Genomic DNA, 27,443 nt, shown 5'->3' with positions numbered 1-27,443 from the left:
AGATAAGATTGTATAAAATAAATGTATAACAATGTTTATCAGTTCAGTTTTGTTAAAAATAGGCTGGTAGTCTGTTTTGTACAAATTGAGAAGATATACTGACAATATTACGGTTTCAGTTATGGCTAGAGTATTTGTAGTAGTTCTTCAGCTAATTTTCTTAGATGTATATATATATATGGACAGAAGGATTTTACTTAATTTTATTTTATGGGAGATTCCCTTAGGGACATAGTGCTCCTCCCTGCATCAGGCACTATAGTGTTAATGTGGTGAGTCAACCATGCAAAAGAACTGACTTCACCATGTTTTTGCCTCATCCTGCATTTACGTGTTGGAAGTCAACTTCGGACAGACAGCCGTGATTAAAAAGGTTATGACTAGCTCAAGCTTGATTTTCCAGGTTCAGTCAAGAAGTATTTAAGCATTCAGTACCTCCTCTGTTGAAGTACTGTGCTTCTCTTAAAAACCTAAAAGAATTAAACATTAAGTGTTAGTTGATTTTAATCTGATTTCTTACAAATGATGGCTGTCCAAGTTTTAGATTTGAGGGTAAACTGGTAGCAGATTCAGCTAATTAGCATATACCATCCTGTGTATATTGTTTCCCCTTAACAAAGCAGGAGTTTTTGAAGTAACTTTAATGGTTTTACTGAATGCTTAGCCTCAATATTTGAGCCTTGTTAATAATAAACCGTTATTTTTATTATCAGAATTATTTCTGATGTGGTTGTGGATCTGGGTTTTTTAGTTAAAGTTGTGATGATTTTGATTCCTTTATACTAGTTTTTAATTACTAATGAAGTTGAATCAGTTCCTAAATTGTACATTTTTCTCAAATGGTATTTTTTGTTTTTCAAGAACAATATTTTTTCCTAATTAATGTGAGTTCACAATGGTAAAGTTCCATGTGGCATTTGTCTTGGAAGTTGGAGTCTTTTTGTTTTTTAATTTCTAAGACAATAGAAAACATTCCATGCTTTAGCGAAATTAAATGACAAATGCTTGTCTTGTGGTTTACTAAAGTAATAATACTTAAAAATTGAAAATAAGCTATTTTTTCTGTAATAAAAATACATGGCTTACTTTCCTGCTCTTTTAACTCTATTGTCTGTCTGGGTATGAATTTTGTTCATTCTGGTGTTTTTCCCAATTGTACCTGATAGGCCAGTTAATTTTCATTTTGGTTTCAAAGGATTTATTGCTCATTTCTCTTAAGACAATCACCTTCAGGGATTAAAAGGGATGTGGTAACATTTACTCTGCTAACAAGCTGTTTTGCAATTCCAGGTAGGTATCTGCATGTTTTCCATGCACAAAGTATAAAAGGTCCTATCAGGGTGATGGTTTTTTTAGGAAAAAGACTACAGCAATTTCACCTGTGCTTCCTTTTGGTTTCCTTACCAAGGGAAAAAAATTACATTGTGTAGAACCAGTGGATGGTTATAACTAGATTGATCTCTGAATAGCTTCTCTCTGTTGATAAGATTTTTAAGGGAATTGATATTGGTGATACCCATGTGTTTTTTTTTTTAAAAAGGAAGTTTAATTCTTTACAGTGCACAAAGTTTAGAGAATTCTAAACAAGCTTTTGTTTCCAGCCTTGGTTAAAGATTAAAGAGTAAGGTTCTGTTGGTGGTCTTTGTATGAGTCATACCTCCTAATGTGTATATAGTAGATGCTTAAGTTTTGTTAACTGAATGAGCAAGAATGATTTGGGGGGAGGGGAGACAAAGTGCATGTTGACTCTGGAAACATCTTGGGTGAAATTCCTTTTCCTCTTTCTACTAAAACAAAAGAATAAAACCTAGCAGGACTGATTTCTCCCTGAGGAGGAGAAAAAAAATTTCAAGGCTTGTGCTTAAGGATTAGTAGAGTTTTAATGTGCTTTAATTTACTTACATATTAAGGTCTTAGTTATATGATGAAAACAATCATATTTTTTTATTACTCTAGTTTTTTTGTAAAGTTTGATTTTTAAATTTGAAGAAAACAAGTAAGAGAGTTGTAGACCATTAACAGAGAAAATGGTCACTAGTATATTCTTTAAAATGTAAACTTGTCATTGTGCAAAGACTTGGGGTTCTTCTCTTCCTTGTGGTGTTAATTGAAATTGATACATGTGTACTCAGGTGATATGTCTTTCCTGCCAAATCCTTAGACCAAAAGCTCTATTGATAGAAGAAGGACGGGAGGAGGTAGGAGAGGGTCTTAACATGAGTGATCCTTAACACCTCTTCTAACTTACGCAGTCAAAAATAGGGTAGTTTTTGACTTGCACATGATGAAATGAAAAAGCAGGTAAATACATTCTAGAAAACCTAATTCAGACTCAACTATCTCCTGTAAAAAGAGCTCCAGATAATAACACTTTGACTTACATTAGCTTTGGGGTTCTCTTTAAAAGCAGTGATAACGGTATTAAGTCTGTCTTGTAAATAGGACAGGATCTCTTAACTCAGAATCTATGAATAAGATTTAAAAGGTCCAAGAAGCCTTTAAAATTGTGTTTCTTGGAAAAGTTTCATCTAAAAGATTAAAAACCACTGGAGTAAGGCAAAGAATGTCTTTTTTTTTTTTTTTTTAAGATTGATTTATTCCCTCGTTGAGGCTTGTTCCTTTTCTTTTTGCTGTCTCTTCTCTGTGTCCATTTGCTGCTCGTTTTTTCTGTATCTGCTTGTCTCCCTTTTGTTGTGTCATCTTGCTATGCCAGCTCTCTGCGGGTGCAGGCCGTGAGCTCTCCACGGGTGCTGGCCAGCTTGCGCTCACAAGGAGAAACTGGGATGTGAACCCAGAGCCTCCCATATGGTAGAACCCAGAGCCCAACTGATTGATCCACACAGCCACTTCCTTTCCTTTTCTTAACAGAGGTATGAGAGGAAGCACTAAATAGTGTGTCTAACATTTGTAACAGTTGGCAACAGTAGTTGAGTAATCATAATAATAGTGATTCAGTTAACTGAGTTCCATTTTATTAGGCTACTCTACATTTTTATTTGCACAGGGCAGTTTAAGGTGTGGTTGCTGGGCTGTAATTTTTATCTCCAACCCATTGAACTCCCATTAAGCAGAGAACATGCAAGGAAACCACGCAGCTTTTGGGTTCTCCTAGTCTGAATATATTAAAATACGACTTGGGCTTTAAAAACTGCTATATTGAGTTAGTTTCTAAGCTGAAAATCACAGTGCAGATCATTCATTAGAATAAGGGCTTCTCAAAAATTCTGCAGTGTTATGCCCATCTTGACTACTTTATAGATATATAATTACATATCTTTTCCAAATGTGGCTTTCAGTATGTTTCAAAGTTAAGTTTGGATAACTTACGTGACTTTGTAGATGTCTACAGACTTTTCCAGGAAAGAATAAATTAGTTGTTTTAGCACATTGAGTAGTCTTTTTAAGGAGAGAACTTCAAGATAAAGCACTAAGTTTTACACCTGGTGAGGTATTGTGTACGGTTGGAGATCTAAAGTTATATGAAGTGGAAATAAGGAAAATGTAGGGAGGGGAATGGGAAAGGTGGGTGTTCTTGCTGCTTGGTGGGAAGGGGGAAAATGACCAACAGTTTAAATAGGAGCAGCAGATTAACTATCCCTGGTTGTCCTGCCTGTTCTAATAAGAGATATAGAAGACCTAAAGGTGTTGAGTGATGAAGTGAGCTGTGAAAATAGTTAAAAGTGAACCAAGAGGAAAATATTAAAGGATTCAAAATTGGAATCAGTGAAAATTTTGAGAAAAGTCTTGAAGTATAAGAACTATACACATGAAATAATGATCCAACTCTTTTAATCCAGAAAAGAAAAGAAAATTGTATGCAGCCCTCAGTTATTTGAGTGAGAAAAGGGGGGAAACACAGGACCCGAGAGTTTTAATAGCTTATAGTAAATAATTTCGCTTTTCTTTTTATCTTTTAAGAACAGCCATTTCTTTAGCGAAGAAATCCTAGGGGTTGCCTCCTCAATAGGGAAGCTTCCTAGTTCATTGTTTAGTTGAAAATCATGCTTTTAAATTAAAAAAAAAAATTAAAACATTGATGTGCACATTCAGTTGTCAAGTGTTTTATATGTATCTATAGATCCACAGCTTGAAAATAATTTACTATCTTTTTTGCATAAACCACATCCTCTGCAAAAATGCAGTTTGGGTTTCTGTAGTAGAGTGAGAACTTAAATGATTGATAAAGTCAGTTAATAATCCTTCTAGTTATATATCATTTTTCCTACACTTTAAAAAGTTCCTCTACCCCAAGTGATTTTTTTTTTTTGGTGACTCTTTAAAAACTAGTCTTTGTATTTAACAGGGGTTCTTTTAACCTTTTTTATTCATACATGGACCCCTTTGCCAGTCAGGTGATAAACCACTGACCTCTTACTAAGTCCAAACTATGCTCTGTATTTAATAAATATATCACAACTGTACCAACATGTTCCTACAAGAACAATGTGGTTTGTTTTTGTTTTTAATTTAAATCTAAGCTCACAGACCCCTTAAGAACCCCTTTTCTAAAGCATTCCATTTCGTTTTCAGATGAATACATCTTTTCACTCTTGTATTAAAAAAGTAACATTTAAATAATTACAGTTGGTGTAATGGCCTAGTTTTAGGGGAAAAAAATATAGTAAGCATGTAACTGCTGATGGACATAGAATGGAGTTCTGCAGGGTAGCCAAAGACCTATTGACCATATTTAGCCTCATTTTTTACGTAGGAATGAAGAATCTACCATAAACCAACCTATCACTTACATGAAATTTGGTTAATCTGGCAAATTAAGTGAAGATTCTGTAAGCTTATTTATTTATTTATTCATCCCGCCCCCCCCCCCCTTGCTGCTTGCTTGTTGTCTTCTCTGTGTCCATTTGCTACGAGTTCTTCTGTGTCTGCTTTTCTCCCTTTGTTGCATCTTCTTGCTGTGCCAGCTATCTGCAGGCACGGACCAGCTTGCCTTCACAAGGAGGCCCTGGAACACAAACCCAGAGCCTCCCATATGGTAGATGGGAGCCCAATCGATTGAGCCACGGCTGCTTCCTCTATAAGAGTTCTGTATGAGTTAGTACATTCTAGGTCATTCTTTCAGAACAAGCTTTTTGTGTCTGGATCTTGCTGCATTTAAGCCTTTTTGCAAAGATGAGACTACAAGGAGAGACGGGTTAGATCACTAAGGGCTTATTATAAAGCTATTAAGTTTTATTTTATGTATCTTAAATGCTAAAGACTTAAAGGCCATGGAAAACATTTGAAAGGAAATGATAACAAGCTTTGCCTTTTCGAAGATCGCGGTGGTTGGTAGACATAAAAATAGTTGTGTTTATAAAGAAAATCAGCTTTTATGATTTGACAGTTATTTTGAACATTTAGTCTGTGAAATCTAGTTCTGTCCTTTGGATTAATTGTCTTATCATTAGACTAGATTCTCAAGCGGGACCCAAATACATCATACATTAATCTTGTTATATTTTTCAGTACCGCATTTGGCTTCTAGGGCAGCTTTAACAACCTATAAAAGTTTTGTGTGATCTATGTACCTTTAAAAAATAAAATGGTGGGAAAAAAAAACAAAACAAAAAGCCTATAAAAGGCTTATGGTTTTTTCCCATGAACAAAATACCTTTTTTCACATCTGTTAAGTGGTTCTAGCATATGAGACCCCCCAGCATAGGACACAGTTCTGCTTTTATAATATTATATATTACAAATATGTGTATGTATGTTATAAATATTATACATATAAATACATTATAGTCATTTAATGTCATTAGGCTATTTAGATTAATTTCACCATAAATTTCTGATTCCAAAATAGGTGATTCTTGGGTAACGTATTATTATCAAAGAATGTGTTTGTAAATGAGAAAGAAGTTTTAAAAAATCAAAATTATGGGTGGTCTGGTATCAGCTAAAATAGATTAAAAAGTTACATGGTTGGGAGTAGATGTGGCTCAAGCAGTTGAGCACCTGCTTCCCATATGGGAGATTTGGTCTCTGGTGCTTCCTAAAAACAATAAAACAAACAAGTAAACAAATGGAAACACCAGCTCAGGGGAGCTATGTGGCTCAGTGATTGCATGCCTGCTTCCCACATACAAAGTCCCAGGTCAAATCCCTGGCCTGGTACCTCAAAAAAAAAAAAAAAAAGTTAGGGTTATTTGTTCATCAATTGTAACAAAATGTACGACACTAATGAAAGATGTTATTAATAGGGAGAAATGTGAGAGGGGGAGGGGGTAGAGTATATAGGACTCCCTTGTATTTTCAAGGAAACTTTTCTGTAATCTAAAACTTCCTTAAAAATAAAGTTTAAAGAAAGTTATATGGTAAAGATTATACACATCTCCATCAGCAGACTCGTTCTAGGAAGAAGCCTTGCCACTATAACAACAAATTAGAAAATGAATATGCTTTTTTTGTTTTAGGCTAAAACAGTATTTAAGGAACATAAATAAAATTTTCTTAAAATTCTCAGCTTCAACTGGCTTTTTCCAGTAACTCATTTTTTTCAAGTATTGATTCTGATCCTGTCAGGCTGGGAATCTTCGGTCGTAGATAACTGCAGGTGTCCAGCTATTGGAAATGAGTTTTACCTGAATGAATATTGAGCAATTTTTCCTTTTTTTTGTTTTTTCCCATGAAGCTTGTCATTCCAGTTTATATCATGGTTCCTAAAGAGATTGTGTTATTGTTCACACTTTTCCCTGTGCTTTGTGATTCTTAAATAATTTAGTTTGTTGGGATTCTAATAAACCTTAAAATTCTTTTCCACAATTTCTGTAATCCTTAATGTGATTTCATTGTGGTTCCCTAGCTCTTAACTTGATTGTGATGCTTTTGCTTTGAGAATAAACACTGCTTGAGATTTTAGGGGATTTAGGACCGCTGTCATTTTCAGTCTGCCCGTAACTAGAGTTTGTCTTTCTTTTGAAACTGTCTTTCCTAACTACCTCATTTTAGCACATTTACTAGGCTTAATAATTTAAATGACATATTAGGGTCAGTTTTATCTTCATATTCCTGATTGCAAGGTGTTATTGCTGTGTTGCCTGGGTCAGTGGTTCTCAACCTTTTATATTCATGCTGACATTCATTTGCATGATTTTATCCCCTGGATAATCCCAGAATTATCTGCATTTCCCATTATGCTAGTAGTGGTTCTACCCTTACTCTCCCACTCAGAGAAGTATATTGGCAAGTAATATTTTTAGGATAAACTTGATATAATTTGAATGGACAAAAGTGCAATTAAAAACCTTTTGTTGCCACTGGTGATCTTTTCACTAGGACTTGCTACCTTTATTGTAAATTCTATACTGCATCTTAATCTGAAACACTGCTTTCATTTTGTCTGTCTGTTCAGTCCTTGGCAAAATTCCTTACACAGAGACTTTGGCTTTAGTTTGTCACCCCACTGTCTCTGGTACAGTCTTTACTAATTCCCATCTTTATGTTCTGAGGGTTTCTCCTTCATTACTCTGATTTAGAATTTATTTTAATCTTAATATCAAAGTTACTTTCAACTTCAGCCATTTGGCTCCATCCTGTCATTCTCCTTAAAAACAGCCATCCATATTTGTGAAGTACATTGAAGGACTGTGATATGTTTAATATTTTTAGGAGGCATATCTTGACTTGAGAGAAATGGCATATTTAACCACCATATCTCAGCAGTTCCCATTGTACAATCTGCATCTCTGCAACAGGTCATACTCTACTTTTTCTCTAGGCAGTAATTCCCTATAGTGATGAAGAATGTGTATCTTTGTAAAATTTGCTGTGCAATAGTAGCTGTCATTTGTCATTGACTTAGTTTTGCATTTTATGGTAAGGTATATGTGGCATTAGTAATGTAGGTAAATTTTGACTAATTTTTTTTCTATTAGCTGTCTTTTCCTACAGTGTGGATCTTTGGGCAACAAAAGCCACCTGGATGAGTGAGTTATCATTAGTAAGATCCTGTTGTATGGTGCATGTACCTTGTTTGCATACATTAGAATAAATTATTTAAATGTTTCCATGTATAAGCTTTTGTGGACTTCATTTGACAGGATTTGTTGTGAGTCTTCCATTCTAGTCCAAATAAAAAATCTGTGCAAATATGCCCCAACTAAAATTCGTAGCCACAGGTATAATATGAGGATGAGAACTGTATGCAGTATAGAACTTAAAATAAAGGATAGCTTAATGTTAACTCTATAAAAGTAGACCAATAAGAGCTTTCCTAATGGGTTGGCCCATATACATGTTTATCTTGATTTTAAAACATGTAGGAAAGATGGCATTTAATTTGTGAGTAGTACCCAGTTTTGTTGTGTTGGAATTTTACTTTTTTGGATTTTTTTAGTAGTGGTAAAAAAGCTTACAAACAAGTTTTGAGATTTAAGAGTTAATTACTGACATTACCAAGGAATCCAGTTTTGAGTTGAATGTTTCTCATCTAAAGCGATAAAATACAGGTGCTTTTCTGAGAAAACCTCCTCTTGCTAACCTAGGATTCATGAATTCCTAGTTCATAGCCTATAAATAATCTTTTCTTCCTAAAACATAATGAAAGGGGAGTTTAGATTTACATAGAATCTATTTGAACCACATTCAGCCAAGGAATACTTGATGAAATCCTACCCGAAACTCATTACTTATTGTGATTCCCTGGAATGACAACTGAGGCCAATTGATGTAGACAGGCTATAGTATACATAGAACAAGCAGTTTCTTATTTCAACAATTTGATGAGTATTTTACTACTGTGGAATATACCCTTAGATTGTTCCCATCTGGTAGAAGGGATTATCATCAGGCTCTACTGTGGTTCACGGGGATAAGACTTGATGTAACAAAGGAAACTTATGTGTACTGACTTATTATATACAGGAAAAAGTAGTCTATACAGACTTTTTGGGTTTGAATTTGGGGTCCACTGTGACTGGGTAAGTTATATCTCTCTGTTTCCACATATTCAAAATGGGAATAATAGAATCTTCCTCATTAAGATATTTTGAGGAGTTTTTGAATTAACACACTCCTGTGATAGAATCAAATAGCAAATAATGCTTATTACCTTTTGTACCTCTAAGACATTGCCACTTCGCTGCATCTTGTTTATTAATTTTGAGATTAAAATTGAGAGAATTTTAATAAATTGCTAAACTAATGTTTAATGACTATCTGCTATTTTATACGCCCTGCCTGGGGGCAAGGAAATCTTTAAGAGCAGAAATTGCTTCTGCTCTTTAAAAAATCTTGTCAACTTAGAGAAATATATATACAATTTAAGGGAATATAATGAGAAACTACTTCCTGTTGGTTGAATATGGAAGAGTGGTTCATGTTTCCATTTCTCCCAATCGATTTTTCAAAAACAAAACATTTTAGAACATTCCAGGCATTAAGCTTTGTGCAGATAGTTTTTATTTCATTTTGGATAAAAATTAGAGAGAAACTACTTTAGAATAGCTTTGGTATTTCTTAAAATACCAGGGAAAGTATACCTTTGCTTTATTCCTTGTTGCTTAAAAAGTCGAAAAGATTTGCCATCTGTTAGTAGTGGAAAATTCAGTTAAGTGATTTGGTTAAAATTATTATTTTTAAAGATTTATTTTACTTACCACCCTCCCTCTTATTGCAGTTACTCTGCTCTCTGTCCATTTGCTCTGTGCTGTCTGTGTTTTTCCTTTAGGAGGCACTGGAAACCAAACCCGGTACCTCATGTGGAATAGAGGTGCTCACTCAATCACCCAGGCCACCTCAGATCCCTGGTTTGTTGTGTCTCATTGTCTTTACTCTTCGTGTCTCTTTTGTTGTGTCAGCTTGCCTACCATCCCAGCTTGCCTTCTCCAGGAGACACTGGGAACTGAACCTGGGACCTCCCATGTGGTAGGCGCCCAGTTACTCGAGCCTCATCTTCTTCCCTGGACAAAATTATTTTATCATTCATCCTCAATTTTCTATCAATGAAGTTAAACTCTTCTAAACATTTTGTATATATGACCACTTATTCATATAATGCCTTTCAACTTGAAATTTTACACTGTTAGGCCAACATTGTGCAGAAGAATAAGAGTTTAAAGTGAAAATGTCTGCAAATACCTACTAAAATTAGTTCTTGATGCTATTAGCCATCTTGTTGGTGAAGCACTTTTATAATTGTATAGTTGGAAGCAATTGAGGAAATTGCGATTCATTTAAAGAAAAGGAAGCCACTCCGGCCACAAGGGGGAGTAAGAGACAAATTAATTGTGCTTTTGTCTGTTTCCTTTTTAGAATTTTAAGAGATCTAGTGATAAAAACCTCAGTGGCTTTACAGAATAAAATTTCTTGGAAAATTAAATGTTTAAACTATGGCTCTTGCAGGAGGGATTGTATAAGACTAGAAATGTGAACTCATACATTGGGCTGTAGAGTTGGAATTAAATTGTTTCTAATGACGTCACAAGAATTATTGACTTTGTGTGTTTTAAAAATTAGATACTAAAAGTTGGAGTTGGACTTTTTTGAAGCTTAAGAAACATTGGAAATCATATTCAGCCTTGCCTTTCATTTTAACAGATCAAGAAACTGAAGTTTAGTGACTTACATTAGGACTTAAAACTCTTCATTTTGAAATAACTTCAGATTTAGGGAAAAGTTGGAAAAATAGTACAAACAATTCCCGTATATCCTTTACCTAGCTTCCTCATATGGTAACATGAACCACAGCATAATATCAATAACAGGAAATTAATATTGATACAATAAACTATTATGTTCAAAGTTCACTAGTTGTGCCTCTATAATCTCATATTTCTGGTTTAGAATTCTGTCCAGGATTGCACTTTGCATTTTATCATTTTGCCTTGGCTTTCTTTAATATGGATCAGTACTTTTGTCTTTCATGATTTTGGGACTGAAGAGGACTGACCATTTATTTTGTAGAATGTCCCTCAATTTGGATGTGTCTAGTGATTCCTTATGATCCAATTCAGTTTGTGCATTTTGGGTAAGAATCTTTGGAAGTGATTTTATTAGAGCGCATTATGTTTTAAAACTTAAACAGCATGGAGGACTTATTTAAAAACCCTATATTGCAAAAGTACCCAATCAGTTTTTGTTTTTGTTTTTAATGGTAGCCTCCCTGTAAGTATAGTTAATTGGTCACAGGTTATGAACTAAATGTCTTTATATATAAGTAAACATTTCATAATTGGGTACTTAATTTTTAGAGTTTAGTCTTAGGACCCATAGTCTACAAATTTTCTGATTCTAAGTAGTTATGAATGGAAGGGACCTTTAAAAACTCAAGTCACAGATGTGAAGCATGACCTAAGTTTGTTTTTCCCTTTTAAAAAAGATGGGAAAGAAGTGACCTTGAATTTAAAGAAAATCTAAACATCTGGTGGTTGGGGGAAGATTTTTACGGTGCCTTAGAGATTTCCTGAGATAAAATTGGAGGGAGGCTTTGAAATTAATGCTGTACAAGACAAGAGTGAGATGTTTGGATTTGAAACTACCATCATACCTATTGATGGTGGAGTTAATACCAAACAAAACTTCCAAACAAGTTATTCTGTATTTTCCCCTACCTTCTCCATCATCATTACATAGAAACCTGGCACTTACCCAGGGGTGCTGGAAGCATATTAGAAAGTTATTGATCTTCTGACCAAATCATGTTGATGAGTATTTGGGGGTGGGTGAGTGGGGGGGGGGGAGTGGGAGGGGATGGAACCAACTTTTTCTGTGTTTTGTATTGTATGTTTTCTTCAACATGTAACCAATCAGTATCTTGTCAATATAGTCAACTGATCGATTGGAAGAAAAAAAAAAAGAAAGTTCTGGCCCTGCTCCTTGGTTTCTGTTTCTGAATATATGTACTTAGTACAACACCCAAACAGTTGTCTGTTTTTTAAATGAGAATGGATTCTTAGTTCTTCAGTGAAGCAGAACTTTGTTTTTCCTTTTTGAGCAAAATATTTATTATCACATATTATCAACCTCTAATTTCTGTAATGTTTTGTCTTAACTGTTTAGAAGTTTGATAAGATGAACTCGTTAGTCTTCAGAATGCTGAGCTAATAAACTTTCCTCTTAAGTATCAGAAATTGCTCTAAACTTCTATTTAAATGAAGCCATTCAAATTTTGCATATATTGTATGTCAATGAAGGGATTTAATATTTTAGTGCCTAATGTGTGCAAAGCATGTGTCTTTAAGGAGACTGTAAGAAGGTTAAGAATATAAGTGTATGTGAAAAGTTAAAGGTCCAAAATCATGACTAAATTTTATTTTAAATTACTCTTGTTTTGGATAATGATTTAGATATTATATAAGATCTAAAGCCATCCCCGCTCCTCAGAGGTAATCTCTATTAGTTCTTTGTTTGTATCTTCCTAAGAATTTACTATGCCTGTGAAAATAATTAAATCTTTGAAGAATACACACTACTAGGATTTTTATATGTACTGTTCCGTAAGTTGTATTTCCCTCTTCCCCACTTTGATGTATTTTTAAATTATTTTTTTAACTTAAAGTTGTGGATTTACAGGAAAATGATGTAAAAAGACAGTATTCCCATATTTTCCCCCTGGCCCCCCATTATTAACACTTTGCAATAGTGTGGTATATTTGTTACAATTCATGAAAGAACATTTTTTATTGTACTATTAACAAAATTTTATTTTGGTGACATATATAATATAAAATTTCCATAATACAATTGAATGTACACTGTACATGTAAATGTACATTGAATGTACAATTCAGTGACATTAGTTACATTCACAATAATGTGCTATCATCACTGCCATTCATTACCAAAACATTTTTTTCATCACCCAAGACAGTAAACTGTATACCCATTAAGCAATAACCACTCACTACCCTCAAGTCCTGTTAACCTGCAATCTGTTTCCTGTCTATGAATTTGAATATTCTAAATAATTCTGCATAAATGGAATCCTTATTCCATTCATTGAACATTGACGTACACTATCTATTTGAGTCCCTGTTTTCAGTTATTGTGGATATATACTTGGTGGAATTGGCAGATCATTTGGTAATTCTGTTTAACTTTCTGAGGAACTGCCGCAGCGGCTACGCTATTTTACATTCCCACCAACAGTGAGAATTCTATTTCTCTGCATCCTCACCAACACTTGTTATTTTCTACATTTTTAAAATAGCCATCTGAGTGTGAAGTGTTGTCATTGTGGTTGATTTGCATTTCCCTTGATGATAAGGTGAAAGATTGTGTGTCCTCAGTTTTTAAGAGTATAAAAGTATTGAGACCAAAAACTTTTTTTTTAGGTACCAGGGCTGGGGACTGAACCCAGAAGAACCACCTTGTGTGGAAAGCCTGGGTTTTTTTCTTTGTTTCTTTTCTGTTTTTAGGCAGGACCTCAACCTAGGACCTCCAATGTGAGAAGCAGGCACTCAACTGCTTGAGCTACATCTGCTCCCCTGAAACCAAACACTTTGGAATCATAATTATAAAGCATTCACTGACACTAAACTGTTTAGTTTTTTCCTAGAAAGTATACCTGCTTAGAGGGATCATAAGTACCACACTTGGGATGAATAGATGATATTTTTTTAAACATAAAGAAATTAGCGCACATAAAACAAAGTCCAGAGTTAAGATGGGTGTTTCTGAGTTGGTTGGTTCAGGGATTTCTTGTTCTTTGTGTCTTTTAAAACTTTTTAAAATTGGTAACACAGTTTCCCATTTAACCACTCTCATGAGTTGAGGTGTCATTTTCAAGTTAGAGTTGTAATGCAAACATTTTCTTAGGTGACTAGGTTAGATGTTACCAAAAAAAAAAAAAGTTGGTTACAGAAAGTGGTTCAAATTGACAGCTGTATCTTCCAAAATGATAACATTTCTTTGTTGTTTACTATGTGCCAGACTCTGTTCAAAATACTTTCCATATGTATTTAATCCTCCTAACAACCCTAGGTGTGATGTCTACCTCTAATGTCCCCCTGTAACAGATAAGGAACCTAAGGCCCAGGGAGATTTTGGAACTTTGTCCAAGGTGACAGAGCTAGTAAGCAGTGGATTGGGATTTTTGAACTCTGGTAATAGGAAGTCTGTCTCCATAGTTTGTGATTATAACCAGTATACTATTAAAAAAATTCTAAAGAACGATGTTTCTCCTTTATCTTGTCTTTTGATGTGACCTTGTATTTTTAAAGTTTTTACATATTACACTCTTTTCCTAGTTTGACAAATTTTAGATTACTGAACCCAAAGTACTAAAATTGAAATTACAGTAGCACTAAAGCATATTTTGAATGTTAAGATCCACATTATCTTATATTTGGATTTTACTGAGCAACAGTGAGGAAGTTAGGAACTAAACTACGCTGTCATGTAATGTACACTAACAATTTATACGCTCATTTAGACCTCATAGCAGCCTTTCGAACTAGATTTTTATTTTAATATGACTTTATAAGTGAAAAAATGAAGGCTTTCAGGGATTAATTTGACTGAAATCTTAATGGTGAGGGTTGGATTCAAAAGTCTTGTCTGGTTTTAGAGTTTATGCTATTTCCAGAACACTTAAGGTGTCACTCCAAGTGCTTGGATGCCCAGATTAGGCTGCAGTTTTGGTGATTATTAATCAGTTATCTAAAATGATAAACTCTTTACTCTTCAGCTTTTGTCTATAATCATACTAATGGACCAGTGAGAGATCTATCACTAGAAGAAAGATGAATTTTCAGTTAGTAAACCTTTCATTTGAAATATTTGACCACAATTAGATTTGAATGTTAGTGTAGTATGGGGTAAGCCTACTCCAGGAAGGGCAGTCAGAACTAGATGACCTATCATTTTTTTGTGGTTCCTTAATTTTAATATATATAAGTACAGAGTAAAGAGGTTAATTGCAGTAGAAAGGGAGGAAAAATTATCTCTAGTATTTTAAATTACACCCAATTTATCTGTTGATTATTGTTTAATACCTTCTCATCTTCATTATGTATTTAGCTCTGTATTACATCTGGATTATAAACCATTTACTAAGCTAGTTTTTAATGAGATGCTGGGGATTGAACCTGTGACCTTGTACATGGGAAGCATTTGCTCAACCACTGAGCTACACCCACTCCCATAAACTATTTAAGAAGGCTTGGGTTTGTGCTTCTCATCTATTAGAATAGATTCTAATTTGTTCCTGTGATATCTTGCCACTAAGTAAATGACTTCTATCCCACTTAATGTTATGGTCGATTATGTATAAAGTCACAATATGCATAAACTGTAATTCAGCAAATTCATCCTAGGTATTTTTGAAAATGTTGGCTGTGATATCTTTAAAAGACAGTGGTGATTATCAAAAACAGCATTAACTGGAAAAAAAACATTTTGAAATAATTGTTTAGGAAATGTCACATTTTAGCAAGATTGATATAGATTAGCATTGTAGTTTCAGCTTTGTGCTCAGGTATATGATGTTCTTAATTAAGTTTTGTGTTTGACCTGTAAATCCTTTCTGTTGTAAATTTACATTTGGGTAAGAAAGTTGATGTTTTTGTTATAGGAAGAATTTTACAAGTTTCTGATATATCAGTAATCAGCTTTGTCTGTGTTTTACAGCTGAAATCATAACTCATACTCTCTACTTAAGATAATGTGCCCTCCACCACCTTTTTAATTCAGATTCTTAACAATCTGCCAGAGTTACCATTGCTTTTATTGTACTATTATAGTTAACTAAAGAAGTTGAATTGTGTTACCTATAAAATAGTCAGGGATCTCCTTTTTTTGAAAAAAAAAAAAAAAACATAACCCTTCCATTTTCTTCTTAGCTTGCTTACATCATCATCGTTTTTTTCTTCTTATTCTAATGGCTGCATGTGCTACATCTTTTTCTTCTCTTTGTTTTTGTTTCCATCTTTCTCTTCTCCCTATGCTTGCCTATTTCTTCTGGCTTCCAAATCTGGAAAAGTTAGTTTATTACTCTTTGGTCATTTTGGCAGATTAACTCACTTAATTGCCTCTTTTCTGTTAGTTAATTTGAAGAACTCTCTTTCATTTCACATCTGACTTATGAATCCCCTATACAAAATAAGCAAGTGATCTTTTAATTTCTCCTTAAGCCTCTATAAGAAAAATGGGACCCACTCTGGCTAGATGGCCTTTTCCTATTTTGGACCACTCCAAAGTTATTCCTTAAATTGAATGGAATCCACATTTTGCTAAATCTTACCCATTACTATTAGTTTTGCCTTCTGAAGCCATTCATCAGTCCTCACGACAGTTCTTTTTTCCTTATCGTTCTTGCTTGCTTTTCTGGATGTTCCCCAATTTGTCGATGTCTGTCTTGATACATATTTAAATAATATATCTAGATTTTGTCTCAGCACAGTGTAAACTGAATCTTTTTTTTTTTTTTAATATTTTGATTCCAGATTGTATCAGTGTACCTTGGAATTGCATTCTTTTTAATAGATTTCACACTATTGAGGTAGAGAAAATGTAGCATAATGTTAGGATATAAAATCACAGGTCTAATCACTTAGTTGGAATTGTACCCACACAAGTTAGCTGTGGTTTTAAGCAAGTTACATTACATTTCTCACCTTCAATATCCTTTAGAAAATGAGGATAGTTGCTCTTTCTCATAGAAGTTATGGAAGGATCAAATTAATAATCCACTTAAAGTGCTTGATCTGAATGTCTAAAAATGGGTTTATTGAAATAATGTTAGTGTTGATGGACGGAACTGCAGGCATCCTTGTCTCAGTTATCTGTTGTGTACAACAAACCACCCCAGACTTGGTGATTAAAGCAGTGGTTTATTCTTGTGATTCTGTGACTTGGCTGAACTATTTTGGATAATTTTTTGCATGGTACTGACTGGGACCACTGATTGCTGCATTCAGCTGAGGCTGCCAAGATGTCTTCACTTACATGTCCAACAGCTGAAAGTTAGGTTGTCTTTTCTCTCTAGTAGGTAGTTTTGACTTCTTTCATTATGACTTAGGGCTCTAAGACAGCAAAAGGGGAACTGCTAGGTCTTTAAAGCCTTAGGCTTAGAACTAGGGCAGCAGTTACTTCTACTTCATTCTCTTGCTCAAAGCAGGTTATAAGGCTAGCCCAGACTCAAGGAGAAAGAAAATAAATTCCACCTCTTGATATGGATGGTAGAGTAGCATACATGAACAGGGATAAGATTTGGCAAAGACCATCCTTGGGGATAATCTGCCACAAATCTCTTATTTTTAAATAGTTTGCTTTTTGACCCAAAGTGTATCTTAATCTTAAATCCAGTCTTCATTTTAAAAAAAAAACTTCGTGCTTCTTAGCTTTATGTCATCTGAAGATTTGACAGACAAAAGTATGCCATTTATACCTTTCTCAGCTTAATAGTCAGCAATTGCCAGAAACCTTTGACACTGTTGACGTTTGACACTGAGGTTTATTGTTACACCAGATTGGGGCCTGACTACTGATATCTAGCCTTGCTATTCTGGTTAATAGCTTTAAAGTTGACTCATCCATAAATTTAGGGATTTATCTTGTTCACTGTTATATTCTTACAGTGCCTAGCACAATGGAACTTAATTATTTAGAGAATAAGTAAATGTAAAAATTGTGTTGAAGCAGTATAGTATGAAATAGGAATGCCTAGGTGAAGAATTGCTTTCATGGATATAGTTATTGTCAACACTTTATTTGTAAGTATTCATAGTCTTAGATTAAGTAAATGAGCCAGAGAAGTTCTCAATTGACTTGTTTTATGTGGCCATCTTTAAATGTTTGTTTTCTCCTGCTATTTAATATGAAGTTATCACATTAATCACATTAAACTTTTTTTCAGCTAGGCTTTATAGCTGATTCAGTCTTAACCTTTTACCCAGCCAATCTGGAACCAAATCTTCCCCTTCCCACCAAAAGTAATTGCATAGAGATTTCTTAAGGATGTCTCACCCATAGTGTTGTGTTTATAGTAATTATATTATGTATTACAATAGAGAGAATCACATTTTAACTTAAATTTACAGCTAGATTTTGAAGTTAGTAACATAGTTTATTGTGTTTCCATCTTCTAGCAATGGTGCCTGCTGTGTATGGATAATAATGTAAACTCTTAAATGTATTACTTTAAGTGCTTACCTGTATTTTCTCTCAGCAAGTCTTGGAAGTAGGTGTTACAGTCCTTACTTGCAAGTGAGAAAACAACTGTATCACTGGGAGTAAGTAAGTCACACTGTGCAGTGTGTAGTGCTACAGTTTAAACCCAGACTGACCCCCAAACCACTATACTGTCTCCCATGGTTGAATGAATATTGCATCTTATAAATTGTGTAAAGGCAGAATTTGTTTCTTAAGGCCATTATTCCTAAGTGGGGAAGAGGGGCGGGTGGGGCGGACACACAAAAAAACCTGCTTCCTATTTTAAATGGAAATGTCTTTTGCTGTTTGAGTAGTTGTAAAGATAAAAGGGGAGGTTTGAGAGGGTGAGAAGTTGGATTAAAGGTTATTCACCTTTCTACCACTGGGGCATAATAATGGGGTAAACAGAGTTAAAGCTATTACTTAAAAGCTTTTTTTCAAACTATATTTTGCGTGTAAGTAAGGCTTATATAGACTCTCAGTACTCAGTGAAAGCCTTCTAAAATAGAAACTAATAATTAGATTCATTTTTCCCTTGAAGAATTGATTTATTTGATGTGAGGTTCAGCTTGGTTAAAAGTTTATGTCATCTTGGTTCACAGAGTATCTTTTTTACCTAGCAGGAGGAAGGGAGGTGGTGGTGAGAATAGGTTTTGTTCCTTTAACCTTTGCCTAATTCTACCACCGGAATTTTAATTTTTCTCCCCTTAAAGAATTCCAGTAGTAGAATTAGTTTGTTTTGTCTTCTCCCCCCCCCAAAATGAGGATAATATATTAGTAGATAGTGATTTTGTTTTCTACTTTGAATGAATTAATAGAGTTTAATTATTGGCATGGTGGAATTTAAAAGGATGAATTATAATTATTTCTGTCTATGGTGATCTGTAAATGTGTGTCTTATTAGCTAAAAATCACTTTAATGAAATTAAAGTCCTACTACTCTCATCCTACCACTATGTTAATTTGGTTAGGATAAAAGAACTTTAGCTTTGAACAATTTTTACCTTTTTTTTTTTTTTAAGACTTACTTATTTAAATCCCCCTCCCCCCTAGTTGTCTGCTTTTTGTGTCCATTCACTGTGTGTTCTTCTGTGTCTGCTTATATTTTTGTCAGCAGCATCAGGAATCTGTGTCTCTCTTTGTTGCGTCATCTGGCTGCATCAGGTCTCTGTGTGTGTGGCGCCACTCCTGGGCAGGCTGGACTTTTTTTGCGCGGGGTGGCTCTCCTTATGGGGCGCACCCCTTGTGCATGGGGCTCCCCTACACAGGGGACACCCCAGCATGGCAGGACACTCCTTTGCGCGCATCAGCACTGTGCGTGGGCCAGCTCATCACACAGGTCAGAAGGCCCTGGGTTTGAACCCTGGACCTCCCATGTGGTAGGCAGATGCTCTATCCGTTGAGCCAAATCCACTTCCCAATTTTTAGTTATCCTGGAGGTGTTTGAATTGAGCTCTTCTAAATGAGGTTAATTTTGTTCCACTTCCTCTGGCATGGACTCTGATAGTGTCTGTTACATTACTGGTTTTCTTCCTCAGTAGTATTCCTCCAGAAAGTATCAAAAGGTTGATGTTTTATGTTTTTCTGTCTTTCCATTCTAATGTCAAGGCAACTTGACAGTAAGTAGATAAATATAAAGCTTCCCAGCTTTTTAAAAAAGCTTACTGTATATAAGTTATTATACTTCTCATTCACTGGAACATGTAGGCTTTAGCAGCACGTAAAAAGAGATAATATTGCCAGGGACCCATATTCAAGTGTATCAGTCATCCTTAATTAATAACTGGATACTGACTTCAAAAAGCATTTTGCTTTTGAAGTCATAAATTCACGAGCCTACTATTGTGTTACTGGCAATGCCTGGATATTCAATTTCTCTAACTTAGGCTCTAGTACCATCTTAAGAAATGAAGATCTTTTTTGTTTTCCTTTGAGTTTTCTAAATGTTTTATTCTTAACACAACTTTGTTTCTTTTCTTCTCAAGTCTCTCTTGGAAAAGTTCTTGATCCCCAATGCCTCACAAGCAGAGAGCAAAGTCTTCTATTTGAAAATGAAAGGAGACTACTATCGTTACTTGGCTGAGGTTGCTGCTGGTGATGACAAGAAAGGTGTGCTGTTTTTTAAACCTGTTTTTTTGAACTTGTGTACAACAGAGTACACAAGTTTTTTTTATGAAGCATAAACTTTTTTGGTTTGTTGGTAACAGTTAATAAGGAGCTATAATGCTCTTTTATTTTTGTTGGGGCGGGAATCCCAAGAATATATCCTGAGAATAGATGCCTAACTAATAGTGTATTCTAAAATATATGTTTTCTGAAAAGCCACTTGTATGAACTGGGATGTTCTCAGCACAATTTTAAGATGTAGTGGTCAGAGCATAACTATGATAACTATTAAAAATGTAACAATGCTCATATGATTTTGAAGTTGTTTTTGTCTGGACATTGACCAGTGACTAGTGTGATATTTGAAAAGAAATCCCTATTTTTAGTTAAAGGGTCTCATTCATTTAAAAATGATACCAGCATAATTTTTCAAAGAACACTGTTGGATGTTAAAGGTTTGATTTGAAAGGTAAAGATGAAGCGCATACCTATTCATCAATACCTTTTGGTGTTTTTATTATCCAGGGATTGTGGATCAGTCACAACAAGCATACCAAGAAGCATTTGAAATCAGCAAAAAGGAAATGCAACCAACGCATCCTATCAGATTGGGTCTGGCCCTTAACTTTTCTGTGTTCTATTACGAGATTCTGAACTCCCCGGAGAAAGCTTGCTCTCTTGCAAAGACAGTATGTATTTTATCTGTTGTGTGAAAATTTAGTAAACCCTATTATTTGAGCATTAAAATATACGTTTTTACCGTAGGCTTTTGATGAAGCCATTGCTGAACTTGATACATTAAGTGAAGAGTCATACAAAGACAGCACGCTAATAATGCAATTACTGAGAGACAACTTGACAGTAAGTACATAATGGTATCATTAAATGGTTTTATTAATCAAAGAATTTAAGGATAAGTGAAGAAAGTTCATGTAAGATGTTACTGAAAATGAGTGGTTGTTGTTTGTTTTTCTATCTAATATATTTAATCTGATTCATTTGTTTTAGCTGAAACAGCAGAAAATTTCATGCAAAGCAATTTAAAGCCCACATTTTAATTTTAATCTTCTAAATATTATTGTATAAACTTAGAGTATATTGAACTTTGGACCACTGTTTAAAACTAGGCTCTGAATTTGATACAGTATTAATGAAGATCACATATAACTTTGTATAACATTTGGTTAATGAAGTTGAAGAGATGATGTTGTTTTATATGGATTACTAAAAGGGATATTTCTGGGCTTTTTTATTAGATTATATCCTATTTGCTGTTAAGCTTTGTGAAGGAAATCTAACTTTACAGAAACTGAAATATTAGACCAGGAACTAACTTCCAGAGTTATATGTCTGTTGTTAAAAACTTCATCCATTTATTTTTCACCTCAATCTGAGTAGTGCCATTTTTTTTCCATTTCAGTCATAAAACACTTTAGTTTTAGTGTCAAGTTTACTGAAGCTCTCTTTGTGTTTAAATTCCATATAAAAAGGTATATACATATATTGTTTTCTTGTCTGTAAATTGCCTCCCTCTTTATGTAGATATGGTGTGGCATTAATACCTTGCTAAGAAATTTCAGATATTCTACAGAATCTGAATAGAAATATATTTTGCTATATTTGTCATAATTGTCCTCATGGTGTTTACCCGAAATTGAAAAAAAGCCACAGTGCCTTTATAATTTTAAATATCTACATAGTGTTCAAATTCCAATTCTCTCTCTCTCACTTTAATACTTATATTTGCATCAGATCTGGATAAGGTATATGTGTTGCAATTGGTCTCCTTGGTTCCTTAGGTTTTCCTGTTCATACCTTTCAAATTAAATATTATTAGCAATATAAAATTTAAGATTGTCTTGATCCAATCTTTTTGTAAATTACCTTTAAAAAGCCCTGTATAGTGGTATAACTTTTTAAAAAAGCTTTTTGATATTGAAGCAGTTGAAATAGCAACTTTGAAATTATATTTTACCTGTTGAAAAACTATAGCATTAATGAAAAAATAAAAATAGAATCTGTAATTCTTTTACTATAAGAAAAATTTTCATTTTTACCTCTTAGAAGATTTAATGCTAACCATACTATTGTGATTAGCCATATGTTTGAATCCTACAAATTCACAGTGGTATGGTTTTCTAAGCTAAAATGTCAAAAAGCTGGTTTAGCTCAGTTGGTGCTGGCTTTTGAATTTAATTGAATGTAGGATTCTCTTTTGGAAAGGCAGGCAGTTTTAGCTTCCTGAGTATAGGCTGAATTAAACGACTCTGGTTTAGTTGCATTCAGCTATTATGTCACATTTCTTATATTGGTACTCTTCAGGTCATTGATAGTCTGATAGCTGTTAAAACTTAGTCTTTTGCTCTTTGCTGCATCTACTGCGAGAAGGAAGACCATTCTCAGCAACCAGACTGTTGACATTCCAGAAAATGTCGACAGCATACTGAACCGGGGGGACACATAGTTATTGTGAAGGGCTCCACAGGAACCTTGTGGAGGGACTTAATCACATCAGTGTAGAACTCAGTCTACTTGGAAAGAAAAAGAAGAGGCTTCGGGTTGACAAATGGTGGAGAAATAGAAAAGAACTGGCTACGGTTCGCACTATCTGTAGTCATGTACAGAACACATCAGGGTCATGTACAGAACACATCAGGGGTGTTAAATTGGGCTTCCTTTACAAGATGAGGTTTGTGTATGCTCATTTCCTCCATCAATGCTGTTATTCAGGAGAATGGGTCTTTGGTTGAAATACAAAATATATTGGGTGAAAATTACATTCGCAGGGTTCGGATGAGGACAGATGCTGCTTATTTGTTATCTCAAGCCCAGAAGGATGAGTTAATTCTTGAAGGAAATGATACTGAATTTGTATCAAATTTAGCTGCTTTGATTCAGCAAGCCAAAACATTTGAAAACAAGGGTTTAAGAAAATTTTTGGATGATATTTATGTCTGAAAAAGGAACAGTTCAGCAGAGTGATGAATAAAATCTAAGAGTTGTGCAGCAATGGGAAGAGCAAGATGCCAGACCTACTTGTGAAATTTTAAAGATATAATAAAATTCATCTTTAACTTGAAAAAAAAAAAAAGAAAAAAGTCTTCTGTAATCATAACACCTGCACCCTTTTTTATGATTTCTTCTACTTAATTCTTTACCTTCTCTCAGTACCCAAGAATCTGTATCTGTTTTTTGAGGGTGACTGCTGCATCCATGCTTAAAAAATGATTAGGCAGAAATAAATGTATTACTTAGAGGTGTACCTTGAGGCTATCGTCAGTTCTGGTTTTTTTTTTTTTTTTTTGTTTTTTTTTTTTCAGTTAGACCATTTAATTAAGAAAATTAGAAAAGAGGAGAAAATAATAGGTTACAGGTTCCCAGGTATACTTGCAGGCTGGTCCAGGCAGAAAAAGGCTCCTTTGTGTGTATAATACATACCACAGTTTGTTTATCCATTCATCAGTTGACGGGCACCTGGGTTGTTTCCATCTTTTCGCAATTGTGCATAATGTCACCGTGAACACTGGTGTGCAGTTTTCTGTTTGTGTCACTGCTCTCAGTTTTTCTGGGTCTGTAACTACTAACAGTATTGTAGGGTCACATGATATACATCTTTATTTAACTTTTGTCTGGTATCTTTTTAATAGAGCAGTCTGGTACTGTGGCATATTTATGAACTTTTTTTTTCTTTTCCATTTCTTTCAAACTGAAAAATCTTTCCTTCTTTTACCAGTTGTGGACATCAGATACCCAAGGAGATGAAGCTGAAGCAGGAGAAGGAGGGGAAAATTAACCGACCTTCCAACTTTGTCTGCCTCATTCTAAAATTTACACAGTAGACCATTTGTCATCCATGCTGTCCCACAAATAGTTTTTTGTTTACGATTTATGACAGGTTTATGTTACTTCTATTGGAATTTCTGTATTTCCCATGTGGTTTTTATGTTTAATATTAGGGGAGTAGAGCCAGTTAACATTTAGGGAATTATCTGTTTTCATCTTGAGGTGGCCAATATGGGGATGTGGAATTTTTATACAAGTTATCAATGTTTGGCTTAGTACTTTGGGTACATTGTGGCTTCACAAAGGCCAGTGTTAAAACTGCTTCCATGTCTAAGCAAAGAAAACTGCCTACATATTGGTTTGTCCTGGTGGGGGGTAAAAGGGATAATTGGTTCCAGTCACAGTGTAGTTATTGTGGGTACTTTTAAGGTTTGTAGCACTTTCAGGGCTGTGGTAGAAATAGATATCCCATGGATATTACATGTCAAACCATGTGTATCTATGGAATACACAATCTCAGTGTGCACACCTTTGACTACAGCTGCAGAAGTGTTCCTTTTAGACAAAGTTGCAACCCAATTTACTCTGGAGAAGGGCAGAAACGGTTCACATTCCATTATTTGTAAAGTTACCTGCTGTTGCTTTCATTATTTTTGCTACACTCATTTTATTTGTATTTAAATGTTTTAGGCAACCTAAGAACAAATGTACAAGTAACGATGCAGTAAAAAATGAGTTGCTTGATATCCATTACTTCATGTGTATCAAGCACAGCAGTAAAACAAAAAAACCCATGTATTTAAACATTTTTTAGGTTTTTTGCTTTTGTGATTTTTTTTTTTTGATACTTGCCTAACATGCATGTGCTGTAAAAATAGTTAACAGGGAAATAACTTGATGATGGCTAGCTTTGTTTAATGTCTTATGAAATTTTCATGAACAATCCAAGCATAATTGTTAAGAATACGTGTATTAAGTTGATGTAAGTGGAATAAAAGTTTTATGAATGGACTTTTCAACTACTTTCTCTACAGCTTTTCATGTGAATTAGTCTTTTGGTTTTGAAACTTCTCTAAAAGAAATTGTACATTTTTGGAAATTTATTCCTTATTCCCTTTTGGCAGCTAATGGGCTTTTACCAAGTTTAAATACAAAGTTTATCATAGCGACAAAAATACTACTCATCTAACTATTGTTCCCAACCATGTCCCATTCTCCTTTCCCACCCTCCTTCTCCACCCACCCCCCCCCGCCCCAGATCCATTTCTGTTGGGCGGGGGGGGGGGGGCTCTCAATTGGATAAAAGTAATGCATTCCATTTAAATTTTTGGTATATGGCATTTTCTAACTTAGGAAGCCACAAGCCACAATGTTCTTGGCCCATCATGAATGTTGGGTAGCATTAACTGTAAGTTTTGTGCTTCCACTTTTGGTTTTTAAGAATTTCTTGATACTCTTATAGCCTGCCTTCGATTTTGATCCTTTATTCTATTTGTCAGGTGCAAAGGATTACCTTCCTTTTTTTAACCTTCTGTCTTGTCACTAACCATTCCTTCTCGGTGGCCATGTACTTGGAAAAAGGCCGCATGAACTTTCTGGCTCCACTCAATGTCTAAGAAACTACCCTACTTCCTTTGCTTGCATCCCACAAACTATTTCCCTCATCCTCTTTACTGCAGCAGTCCTCTCCTTAGTTGATGAGATTGTGTTTACCTATCTCCCTTTAAACCCTACTAATATCTTGAATGGTCTGTCATTGTCTGCCTTTAAATCCTTTCTCTTCCTCTATTCTCTAAATAAAGATGGGACTAAGTTATACCCAAAGTTCACCCTACAGACTATTTCCTCAGTATCTTGCAGAAAACACCAAACAGAAATACCATTTTAAAAGAGGTGTATTTTTTTTTTTAGAATGTAAGCTCCTCAAGAGCAGGGACAATGTTTTCTGTATGTTCTATTGTGCCTAGTACACTGTAAATGCTCAATAAATATTGATGATGGGAGGCAGTGAGTCTTAATGATAAGAGTGAGCAACTGAAATCCCAAAAACTGTTTTGTTGATGTTCTATTATGACCTCAGATAAATTGGGAAATATTGGCCCTTTTGGAAATTTGTCCCAAGTATTACATTCAAATAAAAGTGCAATGAAGGCCTTGGGGTCTTTTTTTCAAAGAGAAAAGATTATTCATGTATGTATTTGGGACAACATAATAATGCATCTTCACTTACATCTCTGTCTCCTACTTTTTCTGTTACTTTACTCTGACCCCCAGGCCAAGGAGGTGAAATAATCATTTTATAGCTAGGGAAGATTAAGCTCGACTGAGAAGATGGGTCTTAATTAAGTTATAAATAAAATTTGAAACTTGTGACATTTGCCTATTAGCTATTTCTGTTTATCAGTCACCTGCTTTACTAGTTTGAATCTGAAATAAATTGATAGTACTTCATTAATATCAGTTGTTAATTTAACATGTTTTCTATATAGTAGTGCCCCAAGATGAAGGAAAATGTATCATGTGCACAAAGTATTGGAATTTTTTTTTTATGGCTATTTTGGAGTTATCCAATGGAGAGTGGAGCCAACGTTGTGATCAGTAAAAAGAACAGACTTTCTTGCAGCTCTGGCCTATGGTGCTGGCTTTTCTAGTTAATAGCTCTTTGTGTTAGAGAGAAATGGGGAGTGAGGGATAAGAGGATTAAATGTCAAAAAGACTTTAGGGGTTCAGTTTTTTTTTTCTCTTTCCTGTCTCTTACAAAATGGTAGTTAATGCTTTTGTGGCCCAAAGCATGTTTTAAAATGAATAAAGGCCTATTTGGAAGGTTATCTGTGACCAAACCTCAACTTGATAGTAAAATCTTGAGTGTATTACTTTGGGGACTCTGATAACAGTGAGGTGTTTAGAAATCTTTTACTCGATGTAGGGCCAAAGAATTTTTGGAGACTTCCTTGGGAAGAACAGCACCTTATTTGGATTAAAGTGCTTCATAGTCACTGCAGAACTTTGATGCTTTATGCTCAGAGATAGACATTCCTGTAGGAAAAGGTCAAAAAATCATAAATTGCTTTATTGTATTTTGTCGTTTACAAGTTACAATGTTGGAACTGAAATATCTACAGTTTTGAGGTGGTAGCAAGAGACCTAAAAATAAGACCACTGCTAGGTTTAGGTAGGTGTTTTGTTTTTTGTGTTTTTTTTTTTTTTTAAGAAACTTCACAGCAGGTTATTGAGGAAACTAATGTTCTTTAGGATGACAAAATGGAGTTTAAGAACCCATCATAGTAGTAGATCTGCTGTAAATAAAAATAGATCAACCATGTACATCAAATCTTAGTTATACTTCTCTGGATCCTTTGAACGCCACCTTATAATACCCAAAATACCTGTCAACTCCCAAATAATTTGGAATAGCCAAGTTTCTGGTAATAGTCCAGCTATTTTGAAGACAAATCTGCACT

At 34.7% G+C, this 27,443-nt stretch overlaps 1 protein-coding gene across 9 annotated transcripts in view; it reads left to right on the top strand.

Moving 5' to 3' along the window:
* Nucleotides 1-26,355, top strand: part of YWHAZ (tyrosine 3-monooxygenase/tryptophan 5-monooxygenase activation protein zeta) — a 31,824-nt gene extending 5,469 nt beyond the window's left edge. For all 9 annotated transcript variants that reach the window (XM_071207947.1, XM_071207950.1, XM_071207948.1 and 6 more), the window contains 4 exons: nucleotides 20,079-20,202; nucleotides 20,725-20,888; nucleotides 20,965-21,060; nucleotides 23,933-26,355. In XM_071207947.1, the coding sequence (XP_071064048.1) occupies nucleotides 20,079-20,202; nucleotides 20,725-20,888; nucleotides 20,965-21,060; nucleotides 23,933-23,992 (444 nt within the window). In that variant the 3' untranslated portion in view covers nucleotides 23,993-26,355. The remainder of the gene's footprint in view (nucleotides 1-20,078; nucleotides 20,203-20,724; nucleotides 20,889-20,964; nucleotides 21,061-23,932) is intronic.
* Nucleotides 26,356-27,443: the final 1,088 nt, after the last annotated feature.

The sequence above is a fragment of the Dasypus novemcinctus genome, chromosome 14 (genome assembly GCF_030445035.2).
Source record: "Dasypus novemcinctus isolate mDasNov1 chromosome 14, mDasNov1.1.hap2, whole genome shotgun sequence".
Classification (NCBI taxonomy): domain Eukaryota; kingdom Metazoa; phylum Chordata; class Mammalia; order Cingulata; family Dasypodidae; genus Dasypus; species Dasypus novemcinctus.
Note: the sequence above shows the minus strand (reverse complement) of the source record. Positions and strands in the feature narration are given on the sequence as shown.